At 37.7% G+C, this 26654-nt stretch overlaps 1 protein-coding gene across 4 annotated transcripts in view; it reads right to left on the minus strand.

The window, feature by feature from the left end:
• Nucleotides 1-643: 643 nt before the first annotated feature.
• cers6 (ceramide synthase 6) overlaps nucleotides 644-26654 on the minus strand; it is a 28462-nt gene continuing 2451 nt past the window's right edge. The window contains exons 2-12 of one of the 4 annotated variants that reach the window (XR_003443351.2): nucleotides 25588-25693; nucleotides 21649-21779; nucleotides 17178-17235; nucleotides 13637-13687; nucleotides 12909-13001; nucleotides 8410-8538; nucleotides 7522-7628; nucleotides 3532-3688; nucleotides 3197-3220; nucleotides 1544-2050; nucleotides 644-1400 (exon numbers count right to left, since the gene is read on the minus strand). Coding sequence is in view for 2 of the 4 variants with exons in the window: in XM_027164449.2 (XP_027020250.1) it covers nucleotides 1904-2050; nucleotides 3197-3220; nucleotides 3532-3688; nucleotides 7522-7628; nucleotides 8410-8538; nucleotides 12909-13001; nucleotides 13637-13687; nucleotides 17178-17235; nucleotides 21649-21779; nucleotides 25588-25693 (1003 nt within the window). In the remaining 2 variants the exon portion in view is untranslated. Of the gene's footprint in view, nucleotides 2051-2152; nucleotides 2318-3196; nucleotides 3221-3531; nucleotides 3689-7521; nucleotides 7629-8409; nucleotides 8539-12908; nucleotides 13002-13636; nucleotides 13688-17177; nucleotides 17236-21648; nucleotides 21780-25587; nucleotides 25694-26654 lie in introns of all 4 variants that reach the window. The other 3 variants (XR_007140893.1, XM_027164449.2, XM_027164450.2) reach the window with 3 other exon arrangements.

The following is a 26654-nucleotide window of genomic DNA, read 5'->3' on the forward strand; positions in this document are numbered from 1 at the left end:
ACCTTTGGGATGAACTGGAAAGCTGACTGTGCTGAGGGTTTCCTCGCCTGATATAACTCACCAATTCCCCCATGCAATGCTCAAAGGTCTAGTGGGAAAACTTCCTAGAAGCGTGGAGATTACTGTAACAGCAAAAGGAGATTAAACCTTAAACAGGATATCCACAAAGCACACAAAGTGTGATGATCACATGTCAACAAACTTTTGCCTATATAGTTTGCCTAATAGTTTTTTATTTAACGTTTTCAAATCACCCAAATTATCAGTTAATCACAGATACAAGTAATCAATGTAAATCAATAAACATATGCAAAAAGATAAATATAGCATCTAATAAAATGTGTGCTTTGAAACAAAATTAAATCTCGATATAGCTTTATACAATACTAATTATACAAAAATGTATAATAAATAAATAAATAAACAAACAAACAAAATTGTTTTGTCAAGTTTATTCTAAATGCCTGGCAACATGATTCACTAGCTGTTTTAAAATCTTTTAAAAATGACCCCCTCCCCAATGACATTTAACGTTCAAAGCCCAGAATTCAGCTTGAACAGAGAGACAATTAGCTTAGCAAGAACTAATTAGCTTCCTCTCTACTCCACAGCTTGCACACAGAAGAAAAGCAAGAGTTTTACCCTGATTTCAAAGGCATTTTAATGAGTCATCCACTTAGCTCAGTAAAGAATAAGTGTTACATTATACCAAGAACAGGACAATGGGACAATAAAAAGGGATCATTCAAAGCTGAAGAAGCAGAAACATAATAATCGCTGGATTGCGTTCAGGATTTTGGCAACTTGTGAGAAGGTCAAATAAAAAAAGGTCATTTAAAGGGGATATTTTCATAATTCACCTAATGATAAACAGATTCTATAGATCAATAGAATTTGATATTAATACTGCGGGAATTGTCATAACACCTGTGGCTGCTACCTACAGTATAACACATTACATGGTTCATTTCAACTCATTTTAATCAATGACTAAGGGCAAAATCATTAACTTCCTTAAAAGTCCATTAATTATTGTATACAAAGTTGTTTACAATTCTTTAACACAATGTAAAAATCAAACACAAAAGAAAAAATAAAAATAAAAACCCCGGAAACTCTATTATAAGATATCCACTCTTTTTAAGTACAGGTTTATACTTGATACTTGCAGGTGAAGGACGATGTGTCAAAATTCCTAACAAAACACATGAGCACATAATACAGTTAGAGAATTCCCATTTTACAGTTCACTAGTGCAAATATAGCAAGTGGTGTCACTCGTTTGTATAATGCATGGCATCCAGTTTATAGGTGAGCAGATCAGACAGCAGATCCTCATCTGAGATTGCGAGAAATCGTTCGAGCGAAACACCTCGTAAGTAAAAAGCTGTTGCTGAATCCTGAAACGGTGAGTGAACTTTAAATAGTGCGCCATCTCAAAACACCGACAGTGAATTACTATTAGAAATCGAAAAGAACGTCTCGACCACATTTTGCAACCTATATATAGATATAAAAAAATAAATAAATACGTAGATGTTACCTCGAGAAAACAGCTGCTCCCACTGACACCAAAACTACATGACCACGGCAGCATGCTAGCATGACACGAGAGATGCTTCCATTCTTTCAAAATAGAGTGAGCTATAGATAGAGGACGGAGCAGTGATAGTATTGATATTCAACCGAGTGCCTATAAATGGTTTGAGATAAGAAAAGTAAGACAGGTACGAGGAACAGGGGACAAAATCATTGTACTGAATCATACTGAAATGCGACTGCATTCACATTATTCTGCATTTACGATCCTCCAGTTGGGTGACATTGTTGTTTCGACACAGATGTTTTGAGTACTGTACAGACTAACAAGCAGGCTGCAGCAGGCAGAACCAACGCTCAACGGTTAGTGTTCATCGTGACACGTAGATGACAGGAAACCGTTAGTGCCGTGAGACCCGTTGGTCCCGTTAGTGTGGTGTTTGTGACCAGATGGCGCCACTTCCTCTTCGTCAGAACTTGACTCGATGTCACTGCGGTCATCCTTTGACACCTGGGGAAAAGAGAAGTGGCATCAGACATCTACTGTACAATGGTTAAGCATTATAGACAGACACATTACGTGTTTGTAAAGGTGTTATGATTATACACCCACCACACAAACCACTTTATTAAGAACACCCGACATCTGGATTTACGTCATTATTCAATCAGCCGATCACGTGGCAGCAGAGCAATGCGTAAATGTGTGAAAAATGTGATCTCAGTGATTTTGATTGTGGTATGATTGTTGGTGCAAAATGGGATGGTTTGAGTATCTCTGAAACAGATGGGATTTTCAAACAGAACAATCTCTAAAGTTTACACAGAATGGTGTGATTAAAAACAAATATACAGTGTTCCATCGCCTGGAGTTGGAGAAGATTTTTAATTCTCAACTGTCCAGTTCTGATGAACCTGACCCCAGTGTAGCCTCAGATCCCAGTTTTTCACTAACAGGAGTGAAACCTGAAATGTTCTTCTGCTGCTGCAGCTCAACCACCTTAAGGTTTATTGAGCTGCGCTTTATGAAATGCTTTTCTGTGCACCACTGTTGTAAAAAGTGGTTATTTGTGTTACTGTAGCCCTTCGGTTAGTCTGGCCAGACATTCTCCTCTGACCTTTCTCATTAGTAAAGGTTTTTGACTATTAAAGTTTACGTGTACCTAATAAAGGGGGCAGTGAGAATACAGTACAATGATGCTTTTTTTTAATATAAAAGAAAATTGTACAGGATCGTGCCAGCAATTTAACCCCCTTTCACTAACTATTTAAGGCAAACTTTACATCTAATTAGTGAATTTTATTCTTTAAAGTCTCAACATTTTTGTGTATTTTATACAAGAAGTATATATCTTCTAATTCATCGTCAAAGAATTTAAAACCTGTAGTTCTTCTTGTGAGCAAGTCAGACCTTTGCATGCTCCAGACTAACCGGTCAGAATGAAATATATAATATTTGAATATATATAAAATTCCATGATTACAAGCACCTTGATTGACATATAAAACAAGGTGCTGATAAACACCATGTCATGTGATACAAACATCAATTATAAATGAACTGATTAATAAAATGGACTGTAAAAAGGCTACCTGTTTATTACAACATACTCTAGCAATACATTTGATCAGATGTACCATTTCTGCATATACTTACATGTAAAGGATTCCACTTTCCCACCTGAGGCAATGCAGGATTAGCAAAGAGAACAGAGACATAACACTTAAGATAAGCCATGTAGAGCAGAAGATGAACTTAGCAGAGGTTAAACATGCATGTGTGATAGGTTTCTTTATCGTATAAGCCATTTATTCTGACTCTGATTAAACAGTTCTTTTTCTTCCAGTAAATAAATAAAAAATCAAATGAATGAAGCATAGATGTGATAACCAGCATGAGATTAGATAGTAGATTCAGTGAGAGTAGTCATTGTTTGAGCATGCAGAGCAAATAATGCACGATGGTAACGTGTGTAGGCTGCAGTCTCTTACCTTGCCTTTGGAGATGGCTTTGCAGGCTATTTTCACTATGAGATAGGACCAGAAAATGTGTAAACCCTGAAGCAGCACCAGAAGCCCGTTAAACACCCACCAAGATGGGTACGGCCCCACGATCTCCCAACTCTCGAATAAAGTGGTGTTTAAAATCCTGTGTTCACACAAAATCAAGCATATAACATTCACATCATCACAGGGACTTTCATTCACATATTCATTTATTTATATTCAGCCAAGGTGGGACCGCTGCAAAAAATACAAACTAGAATAATCGAGGGAATAAACTGGAATTATAAAAAGAAAAGAAAAAAGAAGGAAAAGAAAAACTGACCATTAGGGAATTTCAGCTAATGAGTTTTATCCATAAAGCTATGCACAGATTTCTCATCCAACAGAACGGAATACGGAGACATGTGTACCAGGTTCTCAAATACCAAATCCTTAAATGAATGAATGAATGAATGAATGAATAAATAAATAAATAAATAAATAAGCACACATCATGATTAAAGATTTCAATTTGTGGAGGGGACGAGATGTTGGACTACTGAACTGAAGGTTGAGAGTTTAAGTCCCAGCACAGTCTAGCTGTCACTCTGGACCTTAACCTTCAACTGCTCAGTTTTATAAATGAGATGCATGGAAGATACTCTGGAAAACCTGCCAAATCTCTATGTTGTTTTATGTAGCACCAGGGTTGGAGAAAAATGACAATAAATGCTTCTTGACTTGATGATTGACAAGAAATGCCATAAATAGAACCACTTTATTCTGCTCAAGGACATAAACACCTTGGAAGCAACGTCACTACATCACACTCATTTATACCTAGAATAGTCAGTCCACCTACCTAAATATTTCTGGGAGATGGAAGGAAATCCAGGAGAGAACATAAACTTCACACACCGTTAGCCAGCACCAGACCCTGAAGCAGCGAATTAGCAACAATTCTGTACTGTACTTCCTGCTTGCATAATCACTTTCATAACTCACACGTGTGCATTGAAAAGCTGACGCTTCACAGGTTCTTTTGGCTTTCAAAGAAAGTAAATTTACGAAATCCTTAATACGACCAGAACGTCAGAGGGTAACATGATTTTACGTAATGCTGTGTTTGGAAACCTGAACTCAGAAAAAAATCCTAAATAATACAGACATGACACACTGCCATTTAAACTAAATTCAGCTCTGTCAATATACCAGAGATCCTGACAAAACATAAGCCTCATATTCTCTCAAAACAACCATGCAGATCTGTATACATTTAGTCATGATTGTAGTACAGAGTACAGAGCCGTGAAATCCAAAAAACAGCAATTTATTTTTGCCACTCATTTGATTTAATCGATTGTATAATTTCCATAACTTTTTAATATTTTAGCAGCTTTTTTGAGCTGCAAGACTTTTTAGCCGTTTATAGTTGTGTCCTTAATGATGTGAAACGGACATAAAACCAGCTCTAGTAGCTACTATAAGCAGTCATAGCTTCACCAGACACTCTTTTTTCCTTGATGTTAATAAGATGTCCATTAGACTTACATTTTTCAGAGAACTTCAAAGGAACACCACTTCTCGATAGCTTTTTCCCCTCAAGCTTTCCCATAGACGAGTCCATTAAAAGTGTAATGTCAAAAAATGCAATCATTATTCTCTTGATGTGTCATTTGGAGATGCACTAGGATGTGCTAGTATTGAAAAGATTTGTCTAGTGTAGTCTCTTAGCTGCAGTTTTATTGAGCAGATATTATTTGCTCGTTAATATCTGTCATGGGGAACGAAGAACAAAGATCTCCAGACTCGTATCCAAGAGAATCACTCCAACAATGTACTGTATGATGCCACTCAGCAGAGTCATCAGACTATACTGTAAATGTATATTTCCTAGTGGCAAAAACTACACCAAAGCCTAAACCTAATGGCAAAAGCGACACCAATTTCACGAGCCACGTTCGAATTTCAGGAATGTTCGGGTTCCTGCTTGTAGAGTTAACATAGTCTGGCGTACCCACTGCAAATCAACACTCCTCTTAATAGGACAACCCCAAATAGCAATTTATTCTTTTTATTGTATTCTGTTTTTGATTGAAAAACAGACCTACATGCAGTAGACTAAACCCCGCCAAAGCCATTAAAGGAACCAACGATATAAAGCAATTCAGTAATCTTACAGAAGTCTGCCATCCTTCCCTCAATCCATGAGAAATGAGATGTTACTCTACAGTAAATCTCATCAATGAGACTGGACCCATTAAAAACGTTCCACCCCTTGCTTTGGAGAAGCTTTCAATGTCGATATGACTGAAGTAACAGCACCCAGAATGACTGCATTTAATGTCTGAATGACTCAGTAGTTGGACTGATGACAGATCAGAGACAGTGACATCACAGCAAAGAGAAACAGGCTTACAGACAGAAAACTGTTGTGCTCAGATGTTAAAGACTTATTCACAAAAGCTGCATTTTCCTTGTCCACTTATGGCATAATGCTTTCTGATCATTATCAAGTGGAACATTGCAGATCCAAATATACTGAGGAAACAAAATATTATCTACAGTTAATGCTGAGTATCAGAATATGTCCTGGACACACACACACACACACACACACACACACACACACACACACACACACACACACACACACACACACACACACCACACACACACCACACACAAACTCAAGGAAGTCAAGGTCCTTCATTGTTCTTTTAAATCATTTTTAAGCATGCAAGAACTGTAGTACATTGCAGCTACTACAAAGTAAAACATGAGCAATGCTCACAATAACCCCTCTCTTACATTTTCTTTTGAAAAAGATCTATGCTGTAGCCATAGTAACTGTCCCTTGGCAACAATTCAGACACCTAAATCCCAAGGGGAAAAAAGCAGAAAGTAGGCATCATTCAGATTTCTTGGTCAGAGATTCACCGCCAACAGATGGTGCTCACCGACACAAAAAATGTCTCCAAGAATGACCGAGCGTTTAAAAAATCCAACTAATGTAAGTGGCTAAGTGCAGCAACAAGTGAGAAATGTTATATGTAATCTGGCACAATGAGGCTGGAGATCATGTGCAACACTCAGCTATCTGACCAATCAGTAATCAAACCAGGGTGAACAGGAAGTGATGCCGAATGATAACAAGCAGGATACATTACCACAGGGAAGATTAAATATACAAGAGATCAAACTCTGGGATTGCAATAATAGATGGAGTCCTAAGATTAGGGTTTCCAGGTATGCAGACTACATTTACATTTACAGCATTTGGCAGACTAACACAAGCCAATTACTAAAACTGCATCTAAAAAGTTCAACATCATAGCCATTACTGACACAATACATTTGTAAAGATGCTGTAAGAATAATATCGTCCCGATTTTTGTTTAGCAGAGATCATAGAAACCTACACTGTTAATGTTACGAAGTGACGAGGTGAAAATGTGACAACAGACACCTTGCAAAGGTATTAGAGCAAGCTTTATATCTTAAATCTAATGAATTCATATACTGCTGGGAAACTGCACAGATGATAAAGACGTGTCACAGAGTGTATAGAAATCTGTATTCAACAATTCACCTGTAACGTAACCACCAGATGCTGTGCTGTTGCTGAAGATGTTATTTGAATGGAGAAGTGCTGGAGACAATAGCATGTGAAATATCAACTACTCTACTGTCAAAACGCATCATCTGCTGTCAGAAATATGCTGTCCTCCAGCGCCCATATTAACACACACACACACACACACACACACACACACACACACACACACACACGGTCGTATGCATACAAACACACACATACATTTCACTCTGCTTCTGAGGCACTTCCACAGACATAATTATTAATGCTGTTAATTAATGCTAAGCCTTGATAAGACAACGGAAACCTTTTATCGCTTATCTTTTTGTTAATCTTAATTTTAAATAAAAGCTTGCATGGAGGTGCGTGAGTTAGATGGATAGAGTACAAATTCTTACCAGACAGGATATAAGGCCAGTCTGGAGCTGATGAACACCAGTGCAAACATGATAAACAGGACATTGCAAAGCCTTTGATATTTGGCGTAGTTAGCCATTTTGGCAGCCTGCAAACAAAGAAACAAAGATGCATATGATATTTATGCAGAACGTATTACATCATATACTGTACTTTTTTTTATACATCCTAAATCTTCTGAGGCATCCTGTTTCTCAGCAACGTCCACTACACCTGACACAAAGAGTTAAAATAGGGGCGAATCATCTGATACAGCAAATTATTGTTGTACTGGTACCGTGGACATTTCATCAGGATTAACTACCATGTAAATGTACTTTAGATGTGTATATTTATTGATTTATTGACCATCTGTTGCTTTAATAATTTGTCTGCTTTGGGAGAAGTCCACCAACCAGAAATATGCATCAGTATAAGTATCAGTGTCAGGGATCATAAACTAAACACACTGGTGGAAGTGCAAGAAGATAATTATCACAGATATAAGAATAGTAACTGTAGGCTTGTACTGTACAACTACAGATCTGATACAACTTATATCAACAACACACAGACTACAATGCTAGGCTGAAATAGAGGCGATCTAGCCAGAGGTGATCCTGCGGCGATTCATTTCCAGCGATACACAGGGAATAGCTTTAGATGAGCTAAAGTAGTAACAATGTATCCACCAATAAAATGAATAATAACAGTACATGATGTACCAAACGCATGCACTGAATAAACATTTTAGTATAATATTCTGAAACAGGTCCTGGAGAGACCTTTAAGAAAGTCCTCAGTTATTGCAACAGATACTGTGTCATTACAAAACCCTGAGACTGATCTCAGGATGTCATTTGTAAACATTACTACATTATTATTCTTACCTCCAACAGCACATCTGAAGCATCATGGAGGCACAGGACGAGCGTGCCTACACGAGCCATGTTATTCACGTAAGATAACATGATCAGAGAGACGGTGGCAACATGGTGCATGAACATGAGCAGACAGTCCTGTGGAAATAAACTCCATCAAGCTGTGACACTCACAATGACATCATTTAATAAACTCATCTCTCTAAAAAAAAAAACCTCCTCAATATATTTGTATGGGGCAGTTTATGTTGTATTAGATCAAGGTTTACATCTCCATCATAATGAAGAGAGATTTCAAGGCTAAAAGAGTTTTTGCTATAACTAAGACGTGAATGATTAACTAAGTCAAGTTTTATAGTGAACATAGAAAAGGAAGAAAGGGAAGATTCAACAAATGTAAAAATCACACTAATGAGCCGAAATAAAAATTTCTGTACTTATTCCTGGAATAACTGGAAAACATGCTGATAGCCCATAGAGCTCCATGTTAATTGTAAAAGTAAAGGGGAACACAGCGTAAAGGTTTTTACACAATATTCCTCTTGTTGCTCAAAAACACATCCAATTAGATGAGGTAGCGATGTGCAGGCCAAAAGTAAGATTAAAAATAAAACTACTAAAAAAAAGTGAATGTGGTCAGTGAGATTTAAGAAAAACAACTCTGTATAGTGTAGATTAGTTAAGGAAAAAAAATATTTAAGAAAATGTGATTTTTATACTAAACTTAATTTAAATCATTTTTGTAATTGGTAGATTGAATGAAGTAGTGAGTGAGATCCATTCATGTGGCATTAATGTAAACCAGTAAAACACACTGTTGCAATATCAAGAACATGATGGGAATTCTAACTATAGTGTTAAGTTTAGGTGACTAAAACACTCATGGTATACTAGTGCAGTGGTAAGGTGTCTTTTGCAAAACACCAGCAGCATTGTGGGATTGATTCTCTGCTCAGATGCAAGTTCGGTGTTATAAAAAATCTGTTATATGTGCAAAAAAAACAACAACAACAACAACAAAAAAAACTGTGTTACTTTTACTCAATTCACTCACATACAACAGTTGTATGCATTTGGATTAAATACGTATATAAACTTTTTTTTCCCAGTGCACATACTCCAATAGCATTTACATCTAAATGACCTCACTGTGAATTTTTGTCTGCTTAGAAACCGGCGAGAAACTAACAACAGTCTTCCCTACAGGTCCCTAGATCAATGTTTTGCTAAGTTCAGAACAGCAATACTGTTGGTAAAAGCTGCTCAGAGGTGGTGTAGCGCATGCTCTCCTGGTGACTCATAGGACTGCAGTGGCACAGCAGGACAGCAACCAGCTGAACAGGAGTCGGATGAAGGTGACGAAGAAGAGCAGTGGTGTGAAACAGAATGGAAGCATGGCAGACAGACAGGAGGGAACATACTGGAGTGGGCAGGGGGTACAGCAGCTCTTCAGCACATGGTGGAGATTGTGCATGAAAATGACTGAAAGGAGAAACAAAAACAACAACAACAAAAAAAAATAATACAGACAATAATCAACACAGATTTCTGAGATATGAAAGGGTGAGTAACAGCATGGCACCATAGAGCAGAAAGTGAGGAAAAGAAAGAGAGAAATTGATTGAGGGGGTTAAATACAGTGCAGTCTATAAGCAATTATGCAGGGTTACAATTTTTGTCTCACTATTCCAGCTGATTGGATTTGAAATGAAACAATGAGATTAAAGGGTTGAGTGACAGTTTAATTTGTGGGTATTTACATCCCACTCTAGGCTGTGAAGCAATTTCCTGGTCACTTTACAGACCGTGTCTCCTTTTGAAATCCAATGTACAAGAATACAGCATGAAAAAAAGCACAAATTGTTACTGTTCAATTACTTAACAGACTGCCTGAGACCAGCATGCAGGCCAGGAGTAATATAAAAAGCCATAAGTCTTGGTGATTCGGCAGCAGGGGGTGCCGCTAGGCCAGAGCTAGTAAAGTTGTGCTGGGTCCCACTACATTTTTCATGCTAGATCATTGTCTGATGTGGTAGATTAGAGAAAGTACATCTAAGGGTAGATACATCCAAGATACATAGATAAAAATTGCATCATTGAAAAGAAAAATATCCTCTGCACCCTTTTCCACTCCTAAGCGCGGCCCCGTGCTCCTCCCTTCACTGTCCCGCATTGAACCCTCGCATTTTACTCCTTGTTATAATACGACGCTGTAGCCGATAGTGCTAACGCTTATTGCTTGGTTAATGACCAGTATGCAAATGTGGATTTAGTTGAATGAGGACATCCTGTTGTCCAGATCTAATTTATTTAGCATCAGTTTTAATCAATACGCTTGTTAACTGCTAATGAATTTTTGCTTAGCTTTTCTAATTTGGCATTATGCACAAACTTTTTGATGGTTTTTCCATCGTCAGTGAAAACCTTCGATTTATTCATTTAAGGGGATAGTTAGTTAGCCAGCTATATAATTAGTTTACACATGAAGATGCTAGTTCTTAAAGTTGTCTTAATGTTACCAGAATTGAATATTTTGGTACCGGTTTTGCAAAACATTTCGGACTAGAAGAAAAATGCTCCCACTCCCACCTAGAGGATAAAGGATGTCAATCTCCTCACCGCCTAAATATAGCTGAGCAGATAAGAAACTTGTGACATTGGTAGACTTACCCAAAGTATTTTAACCTATTTTTTTTTTTCATTAGGTCCACTTAATAACTATATGCCTCAAAACAGTGTACTGTAACTTTATGATTTCCGTTAACTGGAGCTAAAGTGCCTGACCAGGTTCTAGTATGACAACTGCTCTGTGTACAAAGTGAGCTCCATACTGACACGGTTTGACAACGGTGATACGAAGGGATACGAGTGACCTGCACGGAGCCCTGATATCAACCACATTGTAGAGTTTGGGATAAAGTGGAACGTGACTGTTTGCACCGATGCTCTTGTGTCTGAAAGGGCAGAAATCCTCACAGTAATGCTCCAGAATCCAGTTAAATCCCTTCCCAGTAGAGCAGAGGCTGTTACAGTTACAGCAGCAAAAAGGGGAACTAACTCCATACTGTATGCCCATTGTTATGCAAAATGTTCAACAAGATTTTAGGGGTGTCCAGATACTTTTGGCCACATGGTGTATACCATAGCTCCCCGTGACCCGAGAAGTTCGGATAAAGCGGTAGAAAGTGAGTGAGTGAGTGTTACAGTATAAACTACAAAGTTCAGCCAGTGTTTTCACCAAACACTTTATACTTCCTTCTACTTCTAAACTTACTTTTGTTGTTTGCCCTTTGTGTGTACTCTATATTTCTAACCCTTACCCTTTAAACACAATTTTGCTGGAAAAAAAAAAAAAGCATAATAGAGCAATATTTTTGTTTGCGTTCATTACTACTGACTGTAGCTACACACACTTTCTCATTCAGTCCTCACGATGTGTTACGGATGTGTCAGTGACAAATGCAAATCGTAATCTACCCAACAGCTAAACCTTAAGGCTGTCTCAGTCACAGATAATCTGCATGTATGTACAGTCTGAGCTAGAAAGAAATCAGCTCCGTCCTCGCTTCTTCATGCCACTACTGTATGTGCATTTTTCTTATGACTGTCAGTAGTGCTGTTGCACTTGGATCCTCTACACGAGTCCAAAATATGAGTTACATTTCGTTAGCAGCAAATGATCTGATATGGGTAAAAAGATCTGTATATTAATGTCTTTTAAAGCCCAATTCTGGAAAGTATTACTAGTAACAATACACTGCATGGATCTGGGCTCTGCTTTCACTTCCCCAACACTCAAGTTCTTAACCGTCTCCCTAAGCACTCAGGATGAATTAAAGCCATACAATAAATAGTATGACACAACCGCAAGCCTAATCATTTTGACCACCCCAAGAGAAAATGTAGCAGTCATTTATTACAGAAGTGTTTAAAAGAGAACTGAGTCAGTGCTCGTTAATAACGCTGTTCTGTCAGTGGTGAAGAGGAACTGAACCGATGACCAGACAGGCATTTAAAACCAGCTAATCAGATGACAAACAAAGAATTACAAGCAGATGAACCCACATGACAAATCCAGAACGAGACTATCTACTATCTTATACAAGGACATGTTTGCCTTTTTGTCACCTAACCTCTTTAATCTGTAATAGATCAGATTATTTAGTAACCATCATGAATTCTTCCATCATTACAGTAAAGTTAGGAATGGTATGTAGCTGGGTCATGGGGAGCGTAAGTCATGAGGTTTAGGGCATTGGTGGCTCAAGTGGTAAAGGCTCGGAGTTGTTGGTCAGAAGGTCATGGTTCATGCCGCGGAACTACCAAGCGGTCACTGTTAGTCTGTCTGCTCCAGTGGTGACGCATCATATCTGCCTCTGCTCTCTGACCCTAACTTCAAAAGCTGGGATATGTGAAGAAAAGAATTCTATATACTATCTGAATACTATAGTAATAATAATAATAAAGGTTTCTTCTCCTTTTGAAAAGGGAAGGATCCAGCTTCATACCTTCCTCCTGATGTCTGTGAACTGGGAGAAGAGCAGAGATAGGTAGAACGACAACTCCAAAATGTAGTAATAGTGCAGGTCCACCGTTAGAGCCTGGGCAAATAAAGTAAACAGTATTTTTATTTATCCAATATGACAAACAATTGAAAAGATATGAGCAATTTGTTGGATAAGGAGCCAACAGTCCTTAAGGTTAAAGTCCTCATCATCTGGTTAACTATCCACTGAGTAACAAGAGAGATAACTCAAAAATTGACATGCGAATACTGTTTATATGGTTACCATAGCAACAATTTGTACCAGGACATGTATAGCAAATTAGTTTACATGAACAGATTTAAGAAAAAACTGTTAGACTGTTATATCTGTTATAATGCAATATGTATAATGTTCCATTATATTAAATACAACTACTCTAAACGGATAAACGACACAAATCACATTAAAAATGGTAGAAAAGGAAAACAACGCTTTGGAATGTGGTGATGTTGGGAAACAATCAACTCACCCTGTCATGACTTATTTTCCTAGAACAACATACCCTGACATGTTTTATTTCTTATTTAAAGCAACTAAACAAAATGCACGACGTTTATTCAAAACTACACCTTCCAAACCGTGGCATAAGTACCACACAATCGATTTAGTGAAACTGCCCTGAACAGCAACGTCAAACATGTAAAACAAGTCCAAGTAAATGTGAAAATTCAGTCATGATAGCATTGTACCTGATATGGATAGTTGTACCAGCATTCTCTAGTGTTCCACAGCCAGGGAGTCTAAACAAAATACACAGGAACTGTGATTAAGATAATATTGATACACAAAAAAAGCATACATTTTGTAGGACATTTTGAAACAGGACTGCATACAGAAAAAGAAATGCTGCTAGTATTAGTGTTGTACACCGTACAGTATGTGACACATCTTTACTGATGCATATCCTAATGGACAGACAGGAACGTAGGGCTTAATTCTCTAGGTTTTTGACAATATATAACTATATATAAATCACTAATATATATCTGTGACTTCCCAATTGAAGTAGGTTTTAGCTACAGTCTGGCACGCTTTGCTAAAAGAAAAGAAAAAAAGAAAAGAAAAAAAAAAAGAATAAAAAAAGCATAGAACAGTAATGATGCGTTTCTGCTCTGTATCACATGTTCCTCTCTGCCCCGATATTAGGCTTTGCAATAGCGAGAGCCTCAATATTTAAATAAGCCTTTAACAAACCACTTATTTTTGTCAAGCGATGTGGGTTTGGTATCTGAACATAGAGCCTCTGGATATTATTCTCTGTTTCCTATCTTTGGTTCTGAGGTTATAGCATTAAAAAAAAAGGCAATAAATTATATGCAGTCGATGACAGCATTGCAAATTGGTTTTAAGAGACTGCAATTCACATGCAAATTGCAATCCTAATATGATCAACAATATGCTGTTTTGCTCAATATTTTGCAGCCTGGTGCCTTCCAGAAGCATCTTGTATCCAGTACGTCCCGCTGTGATGAAGCACTATGGGCCGGCTGCTGACTACCGAGTTACACACACTCCCGAGCGTGCTATTGAGTGTATGTCTGTTCTATTTCACCCCATGCTACTATTAATATCTCCGTTGGGAGAGATGCTGGCCAGCCAATGTGAACAACTTCATTCTGTATAGTTCATCATGCCAGTAAAATAAATAAATAAATAAATAAATAAATAAATAAATAAATACTGGCACAACCACAAACCAAGCCAGTGGCAGCATATTCAATTACACAAAACACTGTTCCCATTTCATGCTTGATTTTTAGCACATCCATCAATATTCATGACCTAATTAACAGGCATGATTTTAGCATTAGAAGCTTTTCTTCAGGTTATTACGTGTAAAAGACAGTTCTAGCATAAACAATGACACAGAGCAGCTGTGAAGTTTCTGCACTATGTATTTGCTTACAGAGAAAAATCCCTGCATTATGGATACAGTGCTGAATAATACATAGTAGTACAGAGAGCAAGTGCTGCTGGAGATGGTTTACGGCAGATGTTTCACAGCTCCGTCCAAAGTCGAATAAAATCTTAGCAAATTTCCTTCTGCATGAGGTTCATAGCTTTTAGTCGCATATTTAGTCAAGCCTAATCATTTAAGGAAGCCAAAATAAATGACGAATATTAACTGAAAAATCTCTGAAACTCACAAGTGCCTTTAGTTCTACCTTATAAACACTTAATGGACATTTGATGTTAAAATGCTATAGCTTTTAATTCTGAGTGCCAGTGTTCTTTACTCAGAAGTAAACTGACCTGGTATTCTACCATGTTTACATTTGAACAACCAAAAAAGATGTTTTTGATAATTTAAGTATATTAATATTTTTAAGTAAAAAATTCAGTCTAAATAATATGACCCAAATCAGCAAAAACATGGATTGTCTAAACAAAAAGATCTGTGAGATGACCTGAAACACAGAAAATGGCTTTACAATCTGATGAATCTTGAATGTTTTTGCAAGAAAAAGTGGGAAATATCGTCAAGTCCAGATGTGCACACGAGGGTAGTCTGCATCATCATCAATAGATGCATCAACAAAGTATTAGCTTAGGGGTGCACATACTTTTGCAACTAGATTAATGCAAGTTATTTATCCTTTCTTTCCGAAAAAAGGTTTCTTGTTAGTTTTCATTCCATTAATTTTTATGCATTCTAATTTCACACTGAGAGTGGAAAAAGTTCTAACTTGATTTGGCTTTAGTTTCCACACAATATTATTTTCACATTTCAAAATGCCACCTGCCATGTTGTCAGAATAAATAAACCACGAGAGAGGGCAGCAGAGACATAGCACATCTGCTCACAATTCAAGTAAACTACTGTACAGGTATTTAACCTTTAAATAAAACAGCGGTGCCACAAATCTGTTGCTTATAAACAGATGAATTGTCTTAATTAATAAATAATTTGTTTTATTAAACAGATTATTATTTGACTGTGCAAGAAATGTCTTTAAAAGGCACACAGTCTAACTGCATGCAAGAATACTTCAGGCTAAATATAAGCTGTGGTATTTTTTCCTTCTGTGTTGTATTTTGCTCACATAGTTGGGAAGGCGTTAGACTACTGATCAGAAGGTCATGAGTTCGAATCCCAGGTGAACCAAACTGCCACTGCTAGGTCTCTGAGCAAAGGCCCTTAACCCTCAATTGCTCAGCTGTATAAAGTCACTCTGGATAATGGTGTCTGCTAAATGCCAGTATTCATTGTAAGAATGATCTCAGAGAGCTCCTTAATTAGCTTAAAAATTCCTAACTAGGAATCAGCTTAAGAGTGATTTAGGACCAAACTCTATGCAAGAAAAATACAAAAACTTTTATCTTAGATAAGACTTGTTGTTTTGAAGACTGTGGTTGGTTGTCAAATAAAAAAAAAATACAAATAGGGAAGCGTTTAAAATATACTCTATTATAAGCCTTCATATTGTCTTTATGCTAAGGCATTTGAGGCTATATTGTGTAAGGAACATGTTTTAAGAGATGTGATAACATGCGCATGTTACAAATGTAATAAATGTAAATATCTCCGACAGAGCACAGAAAAGTCAGAGCACCAAATTACACATCATATCATTTCTGCCATTGTGTCATTGTAATCAACAATTGTGTCATTGCAATCATCCTAATCAACTCTCTCTGGCCTCAATCTGTCCATCACTTAGCTTCGGTTACAGTTATAAAAAGAAGAAATGATATATAAAGCAATTTAGCAACTTACCACACAAACACAAGCAGACTAAGCAATAATTACATGGAAATTATGTCCAAGCCCGATGACTAAACTGTTTTCAACTGAGCCATACAATGTGTGAGCATGTCAGATAGTTTTCAGTATCCAGTCAGTCAGGAAGGCAGTAACACCGCTGACAATATACAATATTCTGCCATTTATAGATACGCCAACATCTCCGAAACAGAGCCGAAATGCCATAGCGGCAGAAATTCTATCATTTGTGATGGGGATGTTTATAATTCCATTTCATCTACATGCCTCCATGCCATTTTTCCTCTGTAGCTGAGATGTTAGCGTATCTATAAATGCCATAGTGGCAGAATATATACAGTACTGTGTCAGAGATGTTGCCTGTCTCTAATATGACCGCTAAAGAGACATGTAAAGAATCCCCAACTACACCATACACACTGACATACAGTAAAGCACGTTTTACAGCTGCGTGTGTCATTTAGATTCAAAACGCGACATTTTCCACCTTTTCTTTATGATCTTACCTTTTTAAGATACCGCACCCCGTAGGTAAATATGTACAGGTAAAAGGTGAACCTCCACCTGTGAAAGACACACCAAACAAGCATTAATCATAAGCAGGAATGTCTGCATAATCGTGTGATTGTTTTTTTAATATTTATTCTGCATGATTGCACAAATTCACCTCACGCACAGAACATACAGAACAAAACTGAACTTCTGAGGTAGGACTACGGGACATTTCAGAATAACACACATTCTGTTCAACTTCCTGCCTAATCTTTATTCAATTGTAACATGAATGTAACAAGGAGCTTGTGTAGGAATTTTTGCACATTCCATATAAACAGTGTCTGTATTTTGGCTCCTCTTTTTACCCCACATACAGCTCACACTGGACCGCTTTTCCCTGGTGTTCACTCATCCCTCCAACTCTACCTTTTCTGAACAGAAGTCAAGGCTCCAAAATCAAAGCCCGTCAGTCCTGCAGTCAGTCAGTCCCTCACCACAGACTGAAGGGCTCCCTGAAGCTAAATTATGCTACATAATCATCTGCTGTGGTGTATAGTGTGTGTGTGTGTGTGTGTGTGCATGCGCACATGCGTCTGCTTACCCAACAGGAACATAGCACTACACCCAAAAGTTTTCACAAACTGTACAAACATACAAATATATAATTATCAAACTCTATATTAGACTTTAATGATACAGCAGGGCTGGGCAGTACAGTGATGTAACACTGTGATAAATTATAGAGATAATGTGCATATTGTGTTATGTTGTTTTATGTTTTAAAAGAATATATTAATTAGAAACTGGTGATTTGATTAAATAAAAGTTTACAAAATATTGTAAATATTTTAACTCAATAAATTCTAATAATCATATTTGTTGATTAATTTTTTTACACATTCTAAAATCACTGCACAGGATTTTTGTCTACTGTATTTTTGTCAGTTTTATATATATTTTATGCTGCAGAAATGCTTTTGATTATATTTCTGCTATGACCCACCCTATAATAGAATATGTATATAATTCATTGAAAAAAAATAACTGTGCCATCTTTTTTTATGTATTACATATATAGATATATAGATAATGATGGCTTTAAAATACACAGCTACCATATGAACAATACATTAAAACGGCATATTTTTCAATCCTCATAAATGGATTACCGTAATAAAGAAAGTCTGAACAACTCTTTAGTATTTAAAAGTGAGAAAAAGCTTCAGGTGCTCTGCAATCGCCCAAAAGGTCTGATTCAAAGAAATTAACAGCAAATACAAAAAGAGCAAAACTATGCTTTGTCCCAACTTAGCATGCTTTTGCATGTGGGGAACCAGAGGCTTCAGATTCAAACCATCTAATTTAACTTGGACTTTGTACGATTGTGACGCAAGCAGACAAATCAAGAAAGCAGCAGTGAATCCATTTCACAGATTCGGGCCATGCTAGAGGACGTCCTGTCTCCTGCTGAGGCAGTGCAGGAGCTTACATGGTGTTACTGCATGGCTGAGAATGTCGCATAGAAAATCACCCATTCTTATTTAAGACACAATCTGTGCTCTACTTCTGCTTCTCATGGCCTCCCAGGACATAGTAGGTTAAGCCTTTTTTTTAACTGAGACAATGAGGGTTCACCAGCAAGAAAGGCCATGTATGATGGGTTTTAAGACAGAAAAGAGGAAAAAAAAATCATTCGTAGCATTTCAACATGAAGGGCAAAAAAAATCTGTTAAAATGCTTCTATTTTCTCAATCTTCATTAATTGTAAAAACAAATTATCATTTTCTTAATGATAGGTCAAGGCAGTTGCTTGGCAACAGGTTAGTCAAACATTATGAGAGAGAGAGAGAGAGAGAGAGAGTCGAAGAGCTGTTTAATCAGGGCTATTAATATATGATTACGGAGCTGACATCAATAGAAGTAAAATAAACATGGATGCAGATATGTAAACACCCCTGCTAGTCTCAGAGGAACATATTTGTAGAAATTTGTAGAAATATGATTTATGGCTGTTTTTCTCCACGCTTAAGTGCTCTGTCAAAAACCTGATACTGACCACGCACACTGTGGAATGCTAAAGTCATACGGTGTTTCTATGACGACTTCGATTATTTCTTGTGCTCTGTAGGCGTCAAGAAACCCAATCTCACTTCAGCTTTCACTCTGTCGTACAAGACCAGAAGGCGTGAGAATCATAGTGAGGGGGATACGGCAAGTCTTATGAGTAGAGATACACAGATTTAGCAGTTTAATTAAGTCCATCTACCTCATATCAACCCTCCAGGTGCATTGTGCAGGCTTATATCTACTGACTGCAAATCATGCAGTGTTTGCATGTAAGGAGTAAACCAAGACTGGGTGATCTGATTCAGGAAAATAATCAGTTATTGGGAAGAGTTTTTTTGGCATAATAAGTATTTAAAGTTTCTGTTATCACTTGTATCATAGCCACTAACACCAGCCTTTATTTTCATCCTCTCTCTCTCACTCGCTCTCTCTGTTCTGCAGTCACCTTCCAAAAGTGCGAAATACAAATTCCCCACAGAAAGCTTATTTTCATATCAACAGTTTTTAATCCATTTATGTGATCTGCTCTGTAAGTCCCTGAGAAGGTTTTCAGTACAGAAATGAGAGCATTAGAGCAAATTCCTTAACAAACCTTGGAGCTGGAAATACGTTTGGTACGGTTACATAACTACCAAACACCTTTTGGCTGCAAATTATTCAACTCCACTGTCATACGTACACCACATATCCAAAGGTGTACCTATTAAACCTGGTGTTTTTATTAATCCCCTGTTTTCTGCCGTACTTTCACATAATGGCTGAATTATGGAGGCAGTGAACATGGTAAGTGCAGTGATGTAACTGTTTCACAATCACCCCAGTGATGAACAAGTAAAGAATTGTGCTGCATGAATTAATCACTCATACTGAAGATCGCAAGGATAGTTCTTAATACCTCTAATATTCTGCCTAGGGAAATTTTAAGACACAATTCTCCAAAATTACACTTAAACGTAGGCCTGTTTTCTCACTATTAAGAACCTTTGGGTTTAAAAAATCTCTTAATTTGGCAGTATTTAACAGAAAATCTTGTAAAAGCACAAAGGCAGGATGAAGGCACGATGGTGTAAAAGCTGGTTCTGAGTGCCACAGACCGAGAGACACTTCACCACAGACAGAGAATGCAGCAGGCAGGATAATAAAGGACTGTATGCCCTGTTTCCCTAATCAACTCTCTCTGGCCTCAATCTGTCCATCACTTAGCTTCGGTTACAGTTATAAAAAGAGGAAATGATATAGAAAGCAATTTAGCAACTTACCACACAAACACAAGCAGACTAAGCAATAATTACATGGAAATTATGTCCAAGCCCGATGACTAAACTGTTTTCAACTGAGCCATACAATGTGTGAGCATGTCAGATAGTTTTCAGTATCCAGTCAGTCAGGAAGGCAGTAACACCGCTGACAATAGCTTTCAATAGCATCTGCAGGGACAGCAGCTGTTTCAGCTGCAAAAACAGCAAACGTGATGCGCACAGCACTGTTTAACTGTCTGACTGGTCAGAAAACGTCGATACGTATTAATGACAGTACTATAACAGGACGGCTCCGAGGGTAGTAATGAATAGTATTTCAAATCACAGGTTTATATCAGTTCATATACTTGCTTCAGTTACTGTTTATTCTCGGGTATATAGCTGTTAGCTGCTGTAAGAGTTAACAAAGGAAAGTGAATCATCGCTAAAATGTTGATAAAGATGTTTAACCAATATTTATGGAAGGCGTCTCTAGGGGATAAGCAGTGTGTGTAGGTTATTTTGTTTAATTTTTTACTTTACTAGTGAAAAAAATCCACCATTAAAAGTGGATAAAAAGAAAGTACAAGGTGTTGGTCTTTAATAAATTAACTGAAAAAAGTAATCTTTGACAATTGTAGTTCAAAATAAATAAACGCCTCAGACGCCTCAGGATGCGCTCCAATAGGAAAATAATCCCATTCGGAATAGTAACAGTGATCACCCTGCTGTTGATTATTATTGATCCCGAGTGTTTTACATATCGTATATGATTTTAGAAGAGCAATATAGAGGTGCAGGGGATGAGGAACACAAAGAATCACACTTGGCAAAATAACAAAGAAATATCAAGAGAAACAACACAATGTCCCGCTGCTTCATTACTGTAAAGACAAAGCAAGACGTTCGGAGTGTAAAGCCTGCCCTGTTTTTCTATACCTCCTGGAGAGAGTTAAACAAGCAGCTGTGAGGTTTAATACACTTTTCTCTCCTCCTACTGAGCCCAGCACAGTGAGTGCAGTTTGTCTGAAGAAAAATACATTTTAAAGCATTTGGATTATAGCAAATCTGCTCCAGTTGGGAAAACAACAACAACAACCTGTTTGTAGTGATTCAGCTGGCTACATTTCTATTACGCAGGTTTTTAAAAAAAAAAAATTGCCATGACGAGTCTTACATGCTCTCGCAGAAACGGGTCAGAGTGCTCGGTTTCTCTTGATTGCGTCTCTGTCGAAACCAGCGCTGGATTGTCCTCACGTCCCAGTCCAGCTGCTTTGATAAGCCCTCTAACCTCTTCTCATCAGGATGCTGAGAGACAAAACAATACACGTCAGAGATCTGAGCAGCACTGTTGTATCGCCATTTAGAACCATGCTGTAGGTTCGCTTCAACCGGCTGCGCTTAGCTTAACTCATATACTCAAAATATAAAGTTATATAAAATCAAAGTCAAAATCTGATATTTTACCAACAACATAGTATGTTAGTTCACATTATTTCATAATCAACACAACAAAAAATAAAAAAAATAATAAGATGAACTAACTATATATGGCACAAATTATGTTATGTAGTCTTATTTCTTACTTTATTGTGATGCAATTTCATCTTAAAAGTACAATAAAGTAGCACAATAGTATGATATATTGCTATATTGATGCTATATTAGGTACAATCCAGATCAAAACTTAATAAAAACTTCTTCTTCTGTTTATCCTTCAGCAAGACGAGAATAAAATAAATAAATCACACCATCTCCTGTCGAAGGCACATCATCAAGGTGTTTGTTTTTAAATGTTTATAGCAGAGTATGCAGTAGGCATCTGAGTCACTGACAGACTCTGTTCTCATGCCATTTTTGGCTGAATTTCTCCATACTGACGTGTCTCAGTGTGTTAGCTTGACAGCTGGTGGCTAATGCTAGTCCTGTGTGAATGATCCCATGAGAGCAAAGAATTGCAGAGCATCAGTCAACCAGTGATATAGGATTGGACTGAAGAGTTTACTGGAACCAATCATTTGATGTGGATATTTCACTGAGTCATAATTACATAAGGCTGGGAAATATCTCAGTTTTAACATTGCTCTTCATACAAATCAAGGCTTTACTAGGCAAAAAACAGACACAAGACATGACTAACTGTTACATGATTGCTTGCTATAATACACTCTGGGCAACAACTAAAATAAATATCTCAGATATATAGACGTGAATGTAAGACATTTAATGGCATCCAAGGCCTTTATCAAGATTGTCATACATTTATCGCATTTGTACAGCTGAGCAATTCAGAGTTAAGGGCTAAGCTCAAGGGTGGCAGCTTGGTGGTCCTGGATTTAAACTCACAACCTTCCAATCAGTAGATAAGTATGTGGACACTGTGATGGACCATCACAACTATATGAGCTTCTGGAACATCCCAATCCAAACCCATGAGCCATTAACCCCTTCAATCTGGAGTTGGCCAACCTTACAAGCCATTACAGCCTCCACTGTTCTGCGAAGGTTTTCAATAAGAGTCTGTGTCCGTGAGAATTTTTGCCCATTCATACATATTCAGTGGGATAGAGATCCGGTCACTGGAGTTCCTCCACACCAAACTCAACAAACGTCACCAAACTGTTGTCCCAAAGTCAGAAGCATACAATGGTGAAGAATGTCTTTGTATGCTGTAGCACTAAACACACATTTCTGGAACTACTGTAAGAGCCCCAAAACTCTGAAAAAACAGACTCAGATAATTCTTCCTTCATCAATCCTTGTTCTTTAGCTACAATGTTTTCCAGTAGGTCCAGATTGGTCCATCAGACTGCCAGTTAGTGAGTTGCGATTCATCATTAAAGAGAACGTGTTTCCACAGCTCTGGAGTCCAGTGGTGGTGTGCTTTACTCCACTTAACTGATGTTTGACACTGCACATGGTGATCTTAGGCTTGTATGCAGCTCCTTGGACATAGAAAGACATTTACTGAAGCTGCTGATGCCCAGTTCTTGTGATGCCCAGTTCTTGTTGCTTCCAGAGGCAGTTTGGAACTCTGTAGTGAGTGATGCAACAGAGAATAGGTAATTTTTACAAGCTACACGATTAAGCACTCTGTACCGAAGTCTCATGCCGTTATGTTTTTTCCTTCTTCCACCTCTGCACATTACAAGACTCATCTGATATCCCTCCCTGTTCATATATTCAATTAGCAAATAGCTAATCTCTTAGAATGAGCAGCCCCGAAGCTGTACATTTTGTCTGCTCCTTCAGTGACAGGCTGTCTGATCTCTGCTTATGCTGGCCAAGTCTATGCTCATTAAGCTGAACATTTGTCAAGAAACCTTTTTTTTTTTCCAGTGCTGTGCCAAAAATAGTGCTAGCACATCAGCAGAAGCTGGCACTGATAGACCTGGGCCTGTCATGCTCACTACCCTTCCCCTAAATTCACTCTGGATCTGTGGAAGGATAATACTTACTACTTACCTAATCAAATGCAGGAATGTTCAATGGAAACATTTTATAATGCAAAAGTGTGCATCAAAGATTACGCATGTTTCTCTCTCATAAATCATCTCTCATCAATCAAGGCTCTGACTGAATGTGTATTGTGTGCAGTTAAAATGGGGCATAAAACAGCGAACATTAACCTGGCCTCAATTTCCAGACACAACAGCCACCTAGAAATAGACACTCAGCCGAGGTAGTGAGTGTCGTCACTGGAATCAGCCTGAATTTTCTCTGTTTGAGTTTGTATTCATCTCATAGTGAGATTTCCTGACCACAAATGACATCACCTACATGCTGTCTACAGCTTATGTACAGTTTAATTTCTTAGGGTTGTATTGTTTCACTATTTTTATTTTCATGTGTTGTGTGGGTGTCTAACGCAAGGTTGCCTTTAATCAAATTTACACCTCATTTGTAGGACCAGAATCTAGAAAGGCATGCTTTTTTCCATTTATTTCACTGTAGTAAATGATTAATTCATTGTATTGGTAGTTTAAGGGGTTAATCTTATACTCGAGTACATACTAGTAGCATTGCTTTTAAGAGGCAAGAAGTGCACACACAGCAGTGAACACACACACACCGTGAACACACACACGGAGCAGTGGGCAGCCATTTATGCTGCGGCACCCGGGGAGCAGTTGGGGGGATTCGGTGTCTTGCTCAAGGGCACCTCAGTTGTGGCTGGCCCGAGACTCGAACCCACAACCTTAGGATTACGAGTCAGACTCTCTAACCATTAGGCCACGACTTGCCCCAATGAAATTTTCAACACTTTGACGATCAACTGATCCTTTGAATCTTTGAGACTTTGAATCTTTGATTGGAGTATAAAAAAGTCTACAGAACGAATGATGTCAACATCTGATTTCTAATAAACTCCACACGAATGTGAAGACAGTCCTTTCAGAGGAATGTCCTGTTTGTACTTAAACAGTAAGCCTCGTTTATCAAGCAGACTATAAACAAATTATTTGTACATCATTTCTGCAGGAGCATTTACACAAGAAATGGGGTATTTATCCAGTGAGTTTGAAAAACACTTGATTCCGAAATTTACTTAATAGGAAATGCTTGAAATGGAGTAAATGGATTAAACTGTCAAGTTAACAGATGTTTTACACAACCAGGTCATTTCAAATCTACAGATGCTTTAAAAAAAAATATTGATATCCAAAAGAAATTCATAACTGAACACAAATAAACCTAATAAACCCACAAATAACAGAGGGCAGGGTTAATCTGCAAAAGCTGAGCTTCACTTAACTCGTGCTCAGAAGGAGCTTCTTTGCCATTTAGTTGTCATTTTGTCATTTGCAGCTCTGTGAGCTTTGCCTTTTATGGATTTTCACAGCAGCAGTAAATGTAAATTAGCTGTGCTGTGAATGTGCTTGGTAATTTATAGTTGCTTGAAATTCGTCAACATATGCAAGGACAATGAAAATCAGCCATATAGAACTTTGGGAATGAGGTGCATTGTACTGTTATATGCTTCATAACAATTAACTATATACTAATATTAATGTTTAAGGGGTTAATCTTTTGTTGCGTTGATCAAAAGACAGAAAAATGACCCTGACATGCAATTACGCTGGCTATGGTGCAAGAGAAAGTCAACATACAGTACCATGGTAATAGCAGTGAAGACCTTCTCCAAAATGGCATTTGCTTGAGCCTTCCGGGGCCCGTTCGCTTGGATTTTCAGTCCCAGTGCGCATGGTCTCGCAATAAACCTAACAACAGAAAGACAACATTGTTATCCTGTATAAGCCTTTTCAGAGATTGAGATTTTTCTAAGCATTATTTGTGACATAGCAACAGACATCTGGTTATGTATCAGAGGAAGCTGTGTGAAAGAAACAGCAGGGTTAGCCCCAACATTAACCTCATCATTACTGCCACTAAAGTGAAAGGCCCTACACCTTTCAAGGAGCATGACATTTTTCCATTCACAATGACGGAGTATTTGGTACCACTTACTTCTCACAAACACAATGAAAGAACATAACCAAGTATGGCAAAAAGAAGAACATCAGAAACCAGACATTGAGGAAGTAGCTGCTAACAAACCCACAATACATTCAATGCAGAAGTATATGCTATAAATCTTTCTTGCTAGTCTGCACAGTCTTTCAAGAATTTGAAACGGTCTGAGAGAAAAATAAATAGCACACATTGCAGAACAATGTAATTCTGTAATATGGACATGTGCCATTAAAAAATCCTATTATACTTGTGCTACCATTAATCTGGGTTTGGAAAGCAGTGGGTGGAGTTATTTATAATGCAGCACAACTGCACAGTGTATCAGTCTGCACTGGAAATATACACACACGCCTGTTTCGACACAGTCTGACTTACACATACAGGAAAAAATTTGAGACAGTTGATCTGCTGGTGGCCACACATGAGGCCAAGAGTTTAGTAATGGATAAAAGTATTAAACCCTCTGCACACCTAGCACTTTTTCCCTACAGTATAGGCAAATAATTATTTGGGTATAAAAAGACTTTTTTTTTTATTAAGGCAGTGTACATAGTTGTTGTTCAATGGCACAATTGCTTTGAAAGATATTCTGTGGTAATGACCTTTAATAACCTTGAAAAAAATAAATAGGAGAGAATTAAAACACAAAAGGGGGGTAAACAGAGCCAAGTACATTCTTCTCATTTTATTATTATTTTTAATTACTTA

This window comes from Tachysurus fulvidraco, chromosome 6, assembly GCF_022655615.1.
Source record: "Tachysurus fulvidraco isolate hzauxx_2018 chromosome 6, HZAU_PFXX_2.0, whole genome shotgun sequence".
NCBI lineage: Eukaryota > Metazoa > Chordata > Actinopteri > Siluriformes > Bagridae > Tachysurus > Tachysurus fulvidraco.